Consider the following 14762-nt stretch of genomic DNA (forward strand, 5'->3'; position numbering starts at 1 on the left):
GTGGTGAGTGCCACATCTGGCCTACTTTTCATACAGAGGGCATACTTAGTCTCAGGGCAGAGGGCTGCATGCAAGAGCCTGGCTTTTGACATCTCAATCTCCCCTACACCACTCCAGTGGCCTACAAAGCTTGCACGGGGAAGTCCTGACCCCCAGTTACTCAGAAGGAGGCTGTAGGCCAAGAGATTGGTGGGGGTGGGGGGATGGGGTGGTGCTATTACACGCTGCTATTACTAGGTAGTCTTTTACCACAAAAACGACATCTCCTGACCTTACGTCATTAAAGAGGTAACGAAAGTTCAGTGAGTTCACCAGGGTGGACCCTGACTGATGGCATTCTAAGGTGAGTCAAGGTGCAGCCTTAGATGGAGGGACAGGGGAAAAGACAGCTACCTGCAAACACAGCAGAGACGCTGTCCGGGAAAGGGACTCAACTTCCTCACACCTCAGCGATAACGCAGCTCCACAACCTGGTGGAAATCTTTCTGTGCTGCTAGGCTGCCCACTGGGAACTCTTTACTGTGGCAGCTTAGCAAACCGAGAGTAAATAACAGCCTTTACCCGTGCTCATCTTAAATAAGAATATAAGGGATTTGTTTTCTCTTTCCCTCCTCCCCTGTCCCTCCCACCCCCGGCCTAATACACTGTCTATGGTATTATCTTGAAAGCACTTGGAAAATTAACTTCATGCTGTGTAAGATGACAATATTCTCTTTGGGGTTATACTCCAAAATCTAGACATGAATTCAAATTTGACTAGGGAGAGACTCGCCCCCATCCGCCTTAAATATATTGGCTTTATCTGAAAGAGTTGACTTGGAATTTCTAACTCTCAAGGAGAATCTTTGAAATGTAGAGGCTGCACACGGGCGCCAATATTTCTCCCAAAGCATTCAAAACAGCTGACTCCAAAAGTCAGAAAGTGAAAGCCACGAGAGGAGCCACGAGCGGGAACGGCACTGGCACAGAAGGGTACAGCAGCCTAGGCTAAGCACAGCCACTGTGGTTGACCAAAACGTCTGAGCTGGTAGCCGCCGATAGCCACGGTGAAATACAAGCAGGCCACGTTCTCTGTGCCCGTGTAACAAGACAACCAGCTTGTTGTGTGGTGAGCGTTCTTCTAGGAATAACTCCTAGGAGGAGCACCGAGGGGGAACTTAGCTGCAGCTACCCCCCTGCCGGATGGATCTGTGTGATGCTCAGATCTTACGACCTTGAGCCTCTGAGGATCCAGACGGTACCTGATCCAGGTGGTGGCGGGAACTATCGTGGAACAGTGTGGCAGAGCAATGTAGGACAGAGCCCCCGCGGAAGAGCAGTTGCCACCGTCGAACTGAATGCAGACATCTTTCATTTCTTTCCGGCTCGATGGAAGTGAGAATTTCATATGCGTGTCATTTAGCACGTGGCTAACCCGGATCCTAGAAAGGGATCAGGAAAGGAACTCTTACACGACACAGACACTCAGCACAGTTGATCGCATAAGGTGACAGCCTATGAATTTCACTTGAGGTCAGTCAAGAACAGTGGCGGGGCCGGGGGCTGACTAATCAAAGGCTGCCTGTCTGGTATGGCTTGCTCGGGCTGGGTTCCTCTTTCTTTTGTGGTCTCTCTCTTTGATTGGCATTCTTCTTGGAAGTGGGGAATGAAGGAGAGGTAGTCACCTTTGCCCTCAGAAGTCCTAATGAACCAGCGCAAGGAGCGACATTGCACTGAATTAAAGGGTTAAAGTTAACACTGTGGAGCACTGTGAGACACCCTGAAGGATCCAGGAGGTGACATGGCATCGGGATTTGATTTTCAGCCACTCCAGCCCCTATGCCCTCTGCCCCACTGCTCTCATGGGGGAAGGGGGAAGCAGAAAGAAAAGACAAAACAAAATTGGGAGAATGTCCACAAATTTTAAGTTTGTAAAGAGGCTCATTTACATGCATCTTTCTTACAGATGTGCCATTTTCATAATTAAAGTTTGTTGTTGTTTTTTTAAAGAAGTAGTTTCCGCCAAGCCCCGGAAGGTAGGAATCCCAAACAGACCCGGCAATTCTGCCCTTCAAGGAGCAGAGGACCTGCTTCAGGAACCCCAAAGTCTTAGAATCGAAGGCCGTGGGGCTGGTGCCCCGCAGACACTTCCAGACCAGGGACTGGCCAGGTCTGTCCTGTGCACTCCTGACGGCCCTCAGCAATCAAATCAAAGCTGTGTGTGACGCTCCCTCCGTGTCCGTCAGTGATGCCCGTGTCTGTGAGTCTCTAAAGCACTCATTCCGATCAAGTCGTGCTTGCCACCTCTGCTTAACAGTGCTGCGGGAGAATCTGTTTTGACTACCGAAAGGATATTGTGTGTGTGATTACTATCCCTAGCAGTGTTACTTACGCCGTAGGAGGAAGCGGATTTGAAAGCCACTTGGTTTGTCCATAGCCTGCCCCAGATGTATATTTAAGCCAGTTTATTTGGGGAGCAGAGCTCTAGGAAGTTCATTCTCAAATCACTAAAACACAAACTTCCTTAGACATTTTGGAAGGCAAGAGGTGGGAATGTAGATCATTCTGCTACTCCACCTGTCTTTTTTTCTCTTAAAAATGATCATCCACTAAAAAAGTCCATATTAAAAGAGCTTGGGAATTTCACCCCGGGCTCAGGGTGGGTGGTTACACTGACTCCTTGTGAACTTGGTTCACCGTGCAGATGTGGCTAGTGGAATGCTACACGCAGAAAGGTCTCTTAGTCATTTAATTTAATAACGGTGGCATCTCAAGATGCACTCAGAATGGAAATGTGAGCACAAACTGCCAGAAACAGGTAATGCTCAAAACAAACAAACAAAAAAAAAAAAAAAAAAAACAAAAACAAAAAAAACCCGACTTATTTTGCAGCGAGGCTAATTGCCTTTCATTGAGTGCACAGGTGTCTAATGTCACGGATTTCGCCACGGAAAATGAAAGATTTTTGCAATAAGGTATTTAGCCAGGATAAATGGCACACATAAGCTACCTAGGTTGCACGGCTACAGGCTTTAATGTGTGCCGATTCCCTCTGCTGCAGGGGAAAGGCAGTGATGGGTACCTTTCCCCATCAAGATCTCAGGCATCCCAGATTTACCGCAGTGAGGGGAGGTGGCGGGTGGGGGTGGGGCAGCTGTGTGCAGCCAGTGAATTAATACAGAGTTCACTAGATAAGCATGGCAGATTAGAGCACTGTACAAATCTGTTTTGGTAGTTAAAACTCAAAACACCACGCTTGAGCAGATTGTCTTAAGCGAGCACATTTCCATGATGAAAATAAGCTCAGTATTACGGTTCATGTAGACTGCAACTGTTTTTTTTTTTTTTTTTTTTACTTCAAATTAGCCCAAACTTAGAAAAGTTAACAAGCAGAAAACTAAAGTTATCTGTCACGGTGTTATTACATAATGCTAGTGTTTTCTCCCCTGGGAAGGTGTAATGATTCACCTAAGGATACTAATGAAAACCAATAATTTTTCATTGCTAGGATAAAAAGAAATCACAGCTATCATTATCTTTAAGGGCACATTCATCTGGTATCTGTTTGGGGTATTTTTTTTTTTGGTTTTTTTTTTTTTTACTGCTAATATATGTCCTAATAATTTAATTACTTGAAATAAAAACCAACGCAGTCAAGAGAAAAAAGCTACAATGAACAACATTTCTACTTCCATCTTTTTTCTATTTCAGTAGCATACTGCAAAGTAGTTCCATAACACCCCTTCAATTTCCAAGGTTCACATCCATATTTCTAAGTTCGTTCCATTTGCATAATATGTATATTATACATTATATATTATATTACACACTATATATGATCTATTATATATAATATATTATACATTATATATGTTATACATTCTTGACTTTGCTTTGAAAACCAATCAAGGCTCCCAATGTCAACATCCTAAAATTGTTGTAGACTGACAATTGGGGGAGGTAGGAAAAGTATCAGAGGGCAGGGTCTCCCACCTGAACTTCAAATGAATCACTAAAACTATTTTGCTTATTGTAATTTCGATATATAAAATACTTAAATATCATTTGACTACAGAAAGCTCCAGCGCCTACTCACATTGCTTCAGCACAGGCTTTTAACATCACCAAAGATCAATTATTAGCGTTTTTACTCACACATCCTTATCACATGTACTGGTTCCTTTCAGGATCATGGTGATATTCGACGCTTGGGTGAAGTTTGCTCCGGTAACTATCACATTGCTTTTCCCCAAGGTCGATATTTTCTGTGGCTCAATGCCCTTAATGTAGAAGACCTATTGGAAATAAAAGATCAGAACAGCAGATCAAAGCTACAAAATGGCACCATTACACACACACACACACACACACACACACACACACATGTTCATGTGCTGCGGTTCGAAGAACTCACTAGGAAATTACATTTCGCAAACACAAGCAGACAGTGTTTAATGAAATCAATGAATTCAAGGAAGAGGGCTGAAGATTCATGTCTCTCAACATGTGACAGCATGAGGCCAAACCAATTAGACTTTGTCTCACAAGACAGTTGAAAATGCAGTTGAAGAGCCCGGATATTCTGTCTGAGGAGTGAGCTGTCACTCGAGTTGAGGAAGGCTCGTTGCCTCTCCCCCTCCTTAGGCTCGTGATGTTCAAGCAAAGTGAAGAGAAGGGAAAGGTACCTCCCCCCAGTGGAGGCCAGCCAGCACGGACCCATCATTCAATTGATACAATGCAATACAGATAACTTTAATTCCCTAGAAAGACGTTCATTTTGTGTTTGTTTCAATTAGACGTTTCAATGCTGGGAAGGGGTTGTCTTAAGAAATTCACCAACTTTGAGCAGCTCAGTATCAAAAAGTTAAATGCCTAAACCATCGCGACCAACCATGCGATCTCTGGCACTGGCAGTCACCACACTCTGTGACCACTCACTTGTTTTCTCTGACCTACAATCAGGACTGAGCCCCGTGGAGTCACCTGATGCCTAACTTCCCTATCATCCAGGCCCGTGGTTTCTTCACTTCTCCGTTTGCAAGATCTAAGGAATTTCTCCTACAAACTCCAAAGAAGGTAGGAGCCATTTTCCCTTTTCTTTTCTAAAGATTTATTTTAGTTTCCATGTGAGATCAGCTGCTTCAGAGGCCAGAAGGGGGTGTGAGGTTGCCTGGAGCTGGAGGTATGGGTTGTTGAGGGGTACCTGGCATTGGTGCAGAGGACTGACCTCTGATGCTCTGCAAGAGCAAGAAGTAATCTTAACACTTAACTATGTCTCCAGGCCCCCATTTTCCTATTTCAAGACAAAACAACCCAGTAGCCTCATACATCTCCCCTTCAAATGCTACCATCTTCCACTGAGGTCATTTGCTGTTCTTATATAGAGCCTCTGCATCCCGAGATTCCAGCCGATATAAAGTATAGCAGAGCTCAGCCTGCACAGACTTCACGGCCACACTCTTAGCATTTGAAAGTGACCCGGAAGTCCAGAGAAGCATTATCACGTCACACTGAGCCAAAGCACAAATATTGAGAACAGCCATTTGTAGGATGGATGGAGTCCATCAGGAGGACACTAAGTCACCGGTCTAGTTTCTGTGATGCCTGGTACCCACCTGACCCCTGCTGTTCCAGGTGCTGGAATGGTCTGCCGCCAGGAGGTCTATTGTCCCTTAGGACAGGCCCGCTGGCTTACTGCACTGACCATCACTCTGAAACGTGAATCCGCTCATTCTGCCCTCTTGGCAAACACAGGTGCGATACAGCAGAACAGTCATCACTCATTATCGCTATGGATTGATTTTGCAGATTATGGGAAATCCATCATTAATGTCACCGCAGCGATGATGTAATGTGGCAGGGAATTGATTCCCACGCAGACTTTATTTTAATCACTTTAAAAAGGACTCTAGCCCTGTATTTATTGAATCACTAAGAGCCTGAAAGGGTCACTTTAATTATTCTGTTATACTTGACTGCATTTTATGGGGGGCGGGGAATTATCGGCTGGAGTGGTACTTGGGATGGGGGGGATTAGCAACAGCTTCAAGATAAATCCCTTGCAAATGTCAAGTGTGTGTTGTATAAGAAGGCTTACTGTTTAGCTTTGTGGGTGACAGCCAAGTGAACAAGTACTTACTGAGGACCTATAGGGTAAGTGCTAGATGAGGGTAGCTATGGAGTATGCACGGGCTAGAACGAGAGCCTGGGGGTCAATTCCTGTCTGCTGTTGTTGGATGTCCTGTGGGAAAAAATGTCAAAAAGAGAATAGAATTTCAAACTTATTTTCACATGTTATTGTCCGGAAGTATATGTATCATCTCCAGCTGCTTCTAGCAGAACTGACTGGTTACAACGTGCAGCCTGTGCCGCCTAAAACACACACTGCCTGGTGCTTTGTAGAGCGGTGGTTCCCAACCTGTGGGTCATGACCCCAGTGGAGGTCAAAGTCAAACAGCTCTTCCACAGGGGTCGCCTGAGACCATCACAAAACACGGATGTTTATATTACAACTCTTAACAGTATTATAATTACAAAGACAGTTTTATGTTTTGGGGGTCGCTTTAACAGGAGAAACATATTAAAAGGGTCCCAGGAAGGTTGAGAACCATTGTTGTGAGAAAATTTGTAACTGCTGTTTTATAAGAGAGCACCGTCTTCTTAGAGAAACAAGATAGGTGTATTTAATATTTTTAACCTTTGTGTGTGTGTTTGCATGTTTTTGTGTTTGTTTGAGTATGTGTGACATGTGTGTTTGTTTGCTGCTGCATACACTTCTCGGGGCTCTCCTGCCTCTGCTCCCCATCTCACCTTAGGAGTGCTGGAATTACAGACTCATGCTATTGCCTCTGGCTTTTCCTGCATTTAGCTTTTCATAGGTTTCGGAGGTCTGATGCTTATACTCCATGTGCTACCCACTGAGCTACACTCCCACATCCTAACTTTCTTCTATTATAAACTGCACATTACATGTCCACCCAAGTCAACTTTTTCTCTGTGTTTCTTGCACTTGTACTGTAGTTGTCTGTGGAAGCAAAAATTAAAAACATGCTATACACATGCTACTTCTATGTTCCCAGTACAAGATAAAGACAGCCTTGTAACTACTAAAGAAAAAAGATTAAAATTTTAAAAAAAGCTAGTAACACTTTGCTCTTTTAATGGCTCTAGAAAGACCATCAGAGGATGACATCCTTTAAACTTCCCATTTCCCCTTGGGTAGATACAGCTTTGCAATCTCAAAAGGATTTTGTTTGAAAATCTTATTGTTGAGAGGAGTTTCCGTTGGCCATGTAGGACCGAGTCCAGGCCTGGCCTATCTCGTGGAAGCAGATGTTTGCAGTTAGCTTCCAGAGAGCCTGAGATTAGCTCTTCCATTTGCCAGGGGAGTTTTTCTTAACCTTAGTTCTAAGAGGACGACCCCACCCCACATAGCAGAAAAAATACATAAGAAAATGGTAGGATTTTTGTTTTGCTATTTAAGATAGGGCAGCTATGTAGCTGTACCTCATGGCTTCAACATTCATAGAGATACTTTTTTTTTTAATGTTTGTTGGTAACTTTTTAAAAGTATAGTGAATACAGAAGGACAGGGAGTAATCTTTACCACAGCGTTTTTCACCCTCAATACTTTAGATCTGATTTGTGCTTTAATTTAAAGTTAACTTACAACCAGGCATGGTGTAGCTAACCCTCACCCAGAAGGATTAGTTGAAAACCATAATTGGACTAGCTACAGCCGGGGCTTCTCAGAGCTCCTCAGAGGGGTCTTCCTTCTTCCAATACCCAAGGTTTCTGTCCAGCAAATCATGACACCGCCGACTGGAAGTGTCCCAGCCCAACACCCTCTACCATTTTGTGGACAGAGGTTATTTTTAAGTGATGGTAAGTTTTAATTATTTGAAATTGAATTATTTGTCAAGAAAAATGAGCTTCGGTTCCTCATTATTTTGTATTAAGAAAGCACACAGGAAACTGCTTAATTAAGTGGTTTGTAGAATACCCGCTTGTTTTTATTTGTTTCAAAAACCAAGCCATAGTTAGATGTTGGAAGGCGTATAACCACCCGCAAGAGTTCTCCTTGAAAATGTCTGAGAAGATCCACTCCAACAATAGAAGCGCCTGGTGCTGGCTGGCCCTACGTCAACTTGACACAAGCTAGAGTTGCCTGAAAGGGGAACCTCAATTAAGAAGGTGCCTCCTTAAGATCCGCTGTAAGCGCATTTTCTTAATTAGTGACTGATGGGGAAGGGCCTAGCCCAATGGGAGTGGTGCCATTCCCAAGCTGGTTGTCCTAGGTTCTATAAGAACACAAGCTGAGCACGCCATGAGGAACAGCACCCGTACATGGCCTCTGCATCAGCCCCTGTCTCCAGGTTCTGGCCCTGCTTGACTTCCTGTTGGGACTTCCCTCAATGGTGGACAGTGCTGTGGAAGTGTAAGCCTAATAAGCCCTTTCCTCCTCAACTTGCTTTTGGTCCTGGTGTGCATTGCAGCAGTAGAAACCCTAACTGAGACTCACTGGTGAGGTCTGGCACCAACACAACTCAAACTACAATGACATTGGTGGAGAAAAGACTACGGGAAAGAGGTCCATTAGGCTCAGTTTATTACGAACAAACTCTATTAATCTGTACTCTATTAATCTGTTAAGGGGGGAAAATCGGAATGTAATGAAAGCTCTCTGTAGGTCTGGACCGGAATCAACACTTGGTAAAACATCTCTCTGATTTTCACTCATGAAATTAGTTCAAACAGGACTGGATGAAAAATCAGCAGGAAATCTGAAGTCAAAGGACATAGAGAGATGAAAGGTAATAGAACTAATTAAAGGAAAGTGTCCTGTAGGGCCCGGTGGGGGTGAGTATTTGGTTTAGAATTATTTAACATCTCCATTAATGACTGAGAGGATGATAGATTTAATATATTAATAATATGTATAAAGAGAGCAGTGTGGTGACGAGCAGTGGAGATGGGAAAGAATGAAAGGGAATGAGCTATGGAAAGAAAAGAGCAGAATACAATTCCATCAAAGAATAACGGGAGAGCTCAATGAACATGGCGATATGTTTGATGCTCGGTCCCCCAAGGAAATGCCCCTTCATAGGAGGCCCAGTACAGGCTCCAGGGAACCTGGGTGTAACTTCTAGCAGGTTCTGGGAACTGCCAGAGGTCAGCGATGCCTCAGGAAGAAGATGGAAGACTTCCAGGGAGCAGTGACAGAGCCTGCTTTCTGAGCTGGAGGCCTGGGAAGCAGCTCTCAGTGCGGCGGACTCTCAGGGCGTTGCTGCCCAGGCTATTCCCAATTTTGCTCTTGGCCACTGATGCTGAATGTAGCCACCACAGACAGGCCTGAGTGACCAGAGACCTGAGAACTCAGCTCTTAACCTGCTTCTAAGACAGCCTCTGCTGAGACCTGGTCTGAGCACAGGTTCTTGCTTATCCACTCTCATTGAGGGCCGCCCTGGTCCACCTGGGACCTTCTCTGCTCTCTTTGTCTTGGAGAAGATGCCTGGCCCTTCCTGGGGCTCATTCTTTCTCTCAGATCTCGCCCTGAGCCTCTCGTCTCCTCTTCCATCTTCCATGAGAAAAAGCGCCCTGCTGATCCTGAGAGAAGCCTGCATTATCTTTAAGAGTTTCCTCCCTTCTAGAGAGGTTTTTAGCATCAATATTATGTGGTTTAACACTTATCCCACTTAGGTCATATAAGATAGGGTAAATGGTTAAGACTGCAAATTCTTGAATCAGATATCGAGGTTCAAATTTCTTATCTACATTTTGGTCTTGAGGCAAAATTTCTATGCCTGTAAAATGTGGCACTGTGAACTTAAATAACAGACACTGAATTCAGGATGTAACAAGGGCCTGATAAAGATTAGCTGCCACTATTCAACTTAGTCTACTCTAGCATTCTTTCTAGCTTCTTTTCCTGTTATGTATATTCAACTCTTTATGAAAAAAAAAAACCACCTCACTTCCTCACTCCAGAACATTCTAAGTTTGACAGTTCCTTGTGGGTCTTTATTGTGCTTGCCTAACGCATAATAGTTGCTCAACAAACATTCTCTGAATGGAATTAATGCAGGACAGTGCTAGGCCCATAGAAGCTACACACACACACACACACACACACACACACACACACACACGCGCACACACGAGTCTATGTTAAATTTAATTTTCCTTCTCAAGGTAAGGTTCTTGAAAGGGTTCATTTGGTACTGTCTGTGAGAAATTACAGCACACATTCACATGGAGGAAGAGACTAGAAGGAACACAGAAGAAAAGGAAAGAATAATGTGTACATAAATTCCTTACGAGCCTAGACTAAGGTGGTTGACTTCTGTCCTATAGTGATAAGCATATTGTGAGGAACACTGAGTATGACCACAGAGGTCAGGTCCTGTGGCGCACACTTTTAACCCCAGCACTCAGGAGGCAGAGGGCTCCATGTGAGTCTGAGGCCAGCTTGGGCTACAGAGTGAGGTCCTAGTCTACACGGTGACAGCCAGAGCTACATAGTGAAACCCTGTCTGGAATAAAAACAAACAAACAAAAACAAAACAAAACAACCCCCCCCCCAAAAAAAAACATGACCAAAAATCATCTACATCATACCACATATCATCACAGTCTTCCGTGAGGGCAGGAGAGGCACCTGTCCTCAGCACGTGAGGGCACCAGATGTAAAGATGCTTAAGAATGAAAGGAAAGGACCCAGCTGGGTGACAGGACCAGCAGTCTCATGGCTTCAGGAAAGAGAGATTAAGATTGGCCTTAGAGCAGATAACTGTCCCCATTCTAAGCCAGATGAGATCTGGGACTTCTTTCCCTATTGGGCTCATGCTTTTCTTTGGTCCAGTCCCCTGACAAATTAGGGCTCAGGCTTCTGGACCAGGGTATCCTCAATCAAGTAAGTCTGAGGATCGTGAGAATTCGAGGGCAGCGGCCCCGGGGTTGAACCAGGAATCCTCTCCCATGAGCGCTGCGTTCTCAGACGAGCAAGGCCATACAAAGAAACAGATGTAGCCAGTAGCTTTTCATTGCCACTGAAGAAGCAAGACAAAATCCCTAAAGGGCTCGGGTACACAACTCAACATATGCAGGCTCCCGCCTGCTCGCTCACTCTTGTATGTTGTCATTTGTCCCTTGTCTCTTCTGTCATGACAAACTGAATTGCTAAGGGTTTCCTGAATTTTCTAGCCGTGACCACACTCCCACTCATAGTGGCTCCTTAGCTTAGACCATCTGATCTTCTGTCTTATTGTCTAGAGGTCTCTTGCCCTGCTAAGGTGAACTTTCCATCAATCAATCCACCCAGCAAAGACCTAACCAGCCACATTGATTGTGTTTAACCAGCAGGCATTGGAGTGGAATAAACAGGAAAAACTATGTACTAAGACACTGGGCATAGCCATGCTTTGAGTTTTTGTACTTTCAGGTTCTGCCCTATGTAGGTACATTTTAAAAATCTTGTATTGCTCTAGGTGTTCTAATGGGCAAGAGTCTTACGACTGATGTCCAGAGAGGGACTTAACTCATTTGTACATTGCATGTGGTACCCATGAAGCATGACAACAGATGCTCCAGAAGTTTCTGTAAGAAGCCTTGACTCCAGCTCAGCACCTCAGAGCCTAATGTGGTACCTGCTCCTTTGCCAGAGCCCAGCACACAGGAAGCATCTGGTGCCTAGGGGATGTGGGCAGGTGCATTCAAGAAAGGCTCTCAGTGGCTTCTCTGCCTCAACCGTTAGGTCTGCGATGCAAGGCTGATGTGAGAGCCACCAGAACGAACCAGAGAGTTTCACATTCACATGATAAATGAGAGGTAGCAGCATTTCACAGACAGAGCACAGGAAATCCCTCTGCCAAGCAGCAATACCATTCCCCAACAACCAAACCTGAGATTCTGTTCTGAGTCATATATACTTAAAGTAAATGTTTCGGTCTCAATGAAAACTTCTTTCTCCAAACACAGAGGGCATTCCATGGAGAAGCGTTGAAGGCGAGCCTGGGCCTTGGCTTCTTTAGAGACTCACCCGTCTCTCTTGGTGATGCTGCTTTTTTAAACCGCAGCATTGGAGTGTAGGAGGTACAGGAAGGCACAACACAGGAAGCCAGGGTGCTAGGACTGCATCACCCTTCTCTTTGAGACATTTACAAGGCTACTGCCCAGAGTACTATACAAGAACTCTGCTAAATTTCCAGATAATTGCATCACAGGGTACCCCATTAATATGTACAATCTGTTTTTATGTATCCATAAAAATAAGCTTAATTAAAAAAATCCCTAATCTCCCAAAGGGTACATCTAGATGATTCTATTTACATAAAATTCTTGAAGTGACAAAATTGTAGAAATGGAGTACACATTAGTGGTTGTGAGGCTCCAGAGCTGGTGGGTGGGAGGAGGCAGTAGCTGGGGCTATAAAAGCCCAGAGAGTCCTGTGGTGATGAGCATTCTATACCTTGACTTCTGACAGCATTAGCAGACTCGAGCTCTTCCGCTCTATTATGTAAGGTGGTACTATTTGAATAATGTTTTATGTATTGTTTTCTTATAAACAATCTTAAAAAAAACAAGAAAGAAGACTCATACTTCCTGATTTCAGAGCATGCTAAAAAAATTGTAAGAATATGCCATATGGCACTAATATGAAGACAGACACACAGAACAACAAAACAGGAAAGAATCCTTGGAAATAATGCCCCACATATAGCCTAAGTGATTTTCAGTGAGGAAGTAACAGCCACTGAACCAGAGAAAGAGTGTTCAAGAAATGGTGCTGGAAGAACTGAGCATCATCTACCTGCACAAGAACAGCTGGACCTTACTTTACTGCATAAAGAAAAATGGACTCAAGGACTGGCCAAGGTATGCACCAATGAGTTAAAACTCTAAGAAGAAAAAGATGAGGTTTGGAAGGCATCATAACAGAAGTTTTGGCAGTTGTTTCTGCTGCTTGATCCCCAAAGCATGAGAAACAAAAGAAAAAATAGACAAATTTAACTTCATTGAAGTTAAAAATTCTACGTATCAAAAAAAACACAACTAAGCCACAACTTAATGTAAATTGTTTGCCTGGTGTGTATTAGGCTTTGGGTTTGAGATCTAGCACACACACATACACATTCACACTCAACAGAGTTGAAAGGTAACCTACAGAGTCAAAGAGAAATATTTTCAAATGCTATATTTGATACAGGGCTAAAACCTAGAATATATTGCTTATGTCCAATGGAAGAAAACAAGTCAACCAATCAAAACAATGGGAAGGGGCTTCAATGGAAGGCATCAGCTGGTGAGCAAGCACATGAACACGTGTAACAAATCACAGAAAGAAGAAGAGCCAAGGCAGGGAAGACTGGACCTCACATCTGTGAGTTTGGTAATGACCAAACAAAACGAAAAAGACAAGTGTTAATGACGATGTGAGAGGCAGAAATCCCTGAATGCTGATGGAGACACCTCAACTAATGAAACTACTGTGGAAAACAGGATGGTGGCTCTTAAAAGTAATAATAATAATAACAGTGTGATCCAGGAATCTTTAACTTTTGGGTGGTGATCAAAAGAATGAAACGCAGTGGCTCTAAGAGGCAGTCATACACCTGTGGGTTTTGTTTAACAGTAACCAGTGGAAGCCTATGGACGGAGGAAGGTATGAAGAAAATGTGCTATATACAAATGCTAGAATATTATTCAGCCTTAAAAAAGAAAGACATTCCAATCCTGCTACAACATAGAGGAGCCTTGAGGGCACAATGACAGGTGAGGTAAGCTAGTCAAAAAAGGCAGACACTCACACGAGGTTTTTGCTAGGCTGTGTCTGTGACAGTAGAATGGTGGTTTCAAGAGCTTGGGGGCTGGGGAGAGGAGGAGGGGGCGGAGTTACGGAATGAGTGCTGAGTTTCAGTTTGGCAAGACATAAAGCATTCTGGTGACAGGCTGCTCAAGCAGTGCGAAGGAATGCACAACACTACGGAACTGTGCACTAAAAATAGGGAAGACGGTATACTTCGTGTCCCGAGTAGTTTACCAAAATTGAAAACAACAAGCACCAAGCTTAATTAAGAAGACAAAGCTTCTCTCCTCTCCATCCAAGCTCCTGTCACCGCGTCTTAGTTTTACAAACCACGGAGAACAGAGAAGCAGCCTATTGCTTAATTAAGCCTCAGAGACTCAAAGGCCAGAGATATTGGCACACCAAGGTTCTCTAATGCCTTAATTAACTGCATAATCCATTTGGGTTCACAGGCCCTCAGCCTGTTACTTAATTCACCTAAAGTTACTATCAACTTTTCAGTAATGATTAAAAACGTGCTACTTATTTATATTGACACTTGACCTTAAATAGCTGCAAATGGATAAGTCAGAGCCACAGATTAGTCATGAAATGGAAAGCTGGACCCTTTGAGTGTCTTCCAGTACTGCTCTTAATTTGTCTGCTTCCCACAGACTCGAAGAGAAGGAGAGAAGGAACTTGTTTACTTTGTGTGTGTGTGTTTGTCATCACATGGAAACACTCCATGGACTTCTGTCAGCCGAAGGAAGCCAGCCCTGCACTGAACAGAGCCACGTGTGTCCCGCTCAGAGATACTCAAACTCGCAGACTTTCTGCTCATACACGTACGTAGAACATGGAGATTAGCTTTGACTATGAAAAAAGTAAGAGGGCTTTCAAGGGAAATTTCACCGGGAGAAACAACAAACAAACAAACAAACAAACAAATAAGCAGCACTTTTGAGAAGAGGGCGGGGAGATGAGCATTCTGCAACCATTC

The 14762-nt window shown here is 44.0% G+C and overlaps 1 protein-coding gene across 2 annotated transcripts in view; it reads right to left on the minus strand.

Moving 5' to 3' along the window:
* Plxnc1 (plexin C1) overlaps positions 1-14762 on the minus strand; it is a 149356-nt gene that overhangs the window by 55811 nt on the left and 78783 nt on the right. For both annotated transcript variants that reach the window (XM_021645393.2, XM_060377939.1), the window contains exons 10-11: positions 4135-4274; positions 1242-1421 (exon numbers count right to left, since the gene is read on the minus strand). In XM_021645393.2, the coding sequence (XP_021501068.1) occupies positions 1242-1421; positions 4135-4274 (320 nt within the window). The remainder of the gene's footprint in view (positions 1-1241; positions 1422-4134; positions 4275-14762) is intronic.

This window comes from Meriones unguiculatus, chromosome 2, assembly GCF_030254825.1.
Source record: "Meriones unguiculatus strain TT.TT164.6M chromosome 2, Bangor_MerUng_6.1, whole genome shotgun sequence".
In the NCBI taxonomy this organism is placed as follows: domain Eukaryota; kingdom Metazoa; phylum Chordata; class Mammalia; order Rodentia; family Muridae; genus Meriones; species Meriones unguiculatus.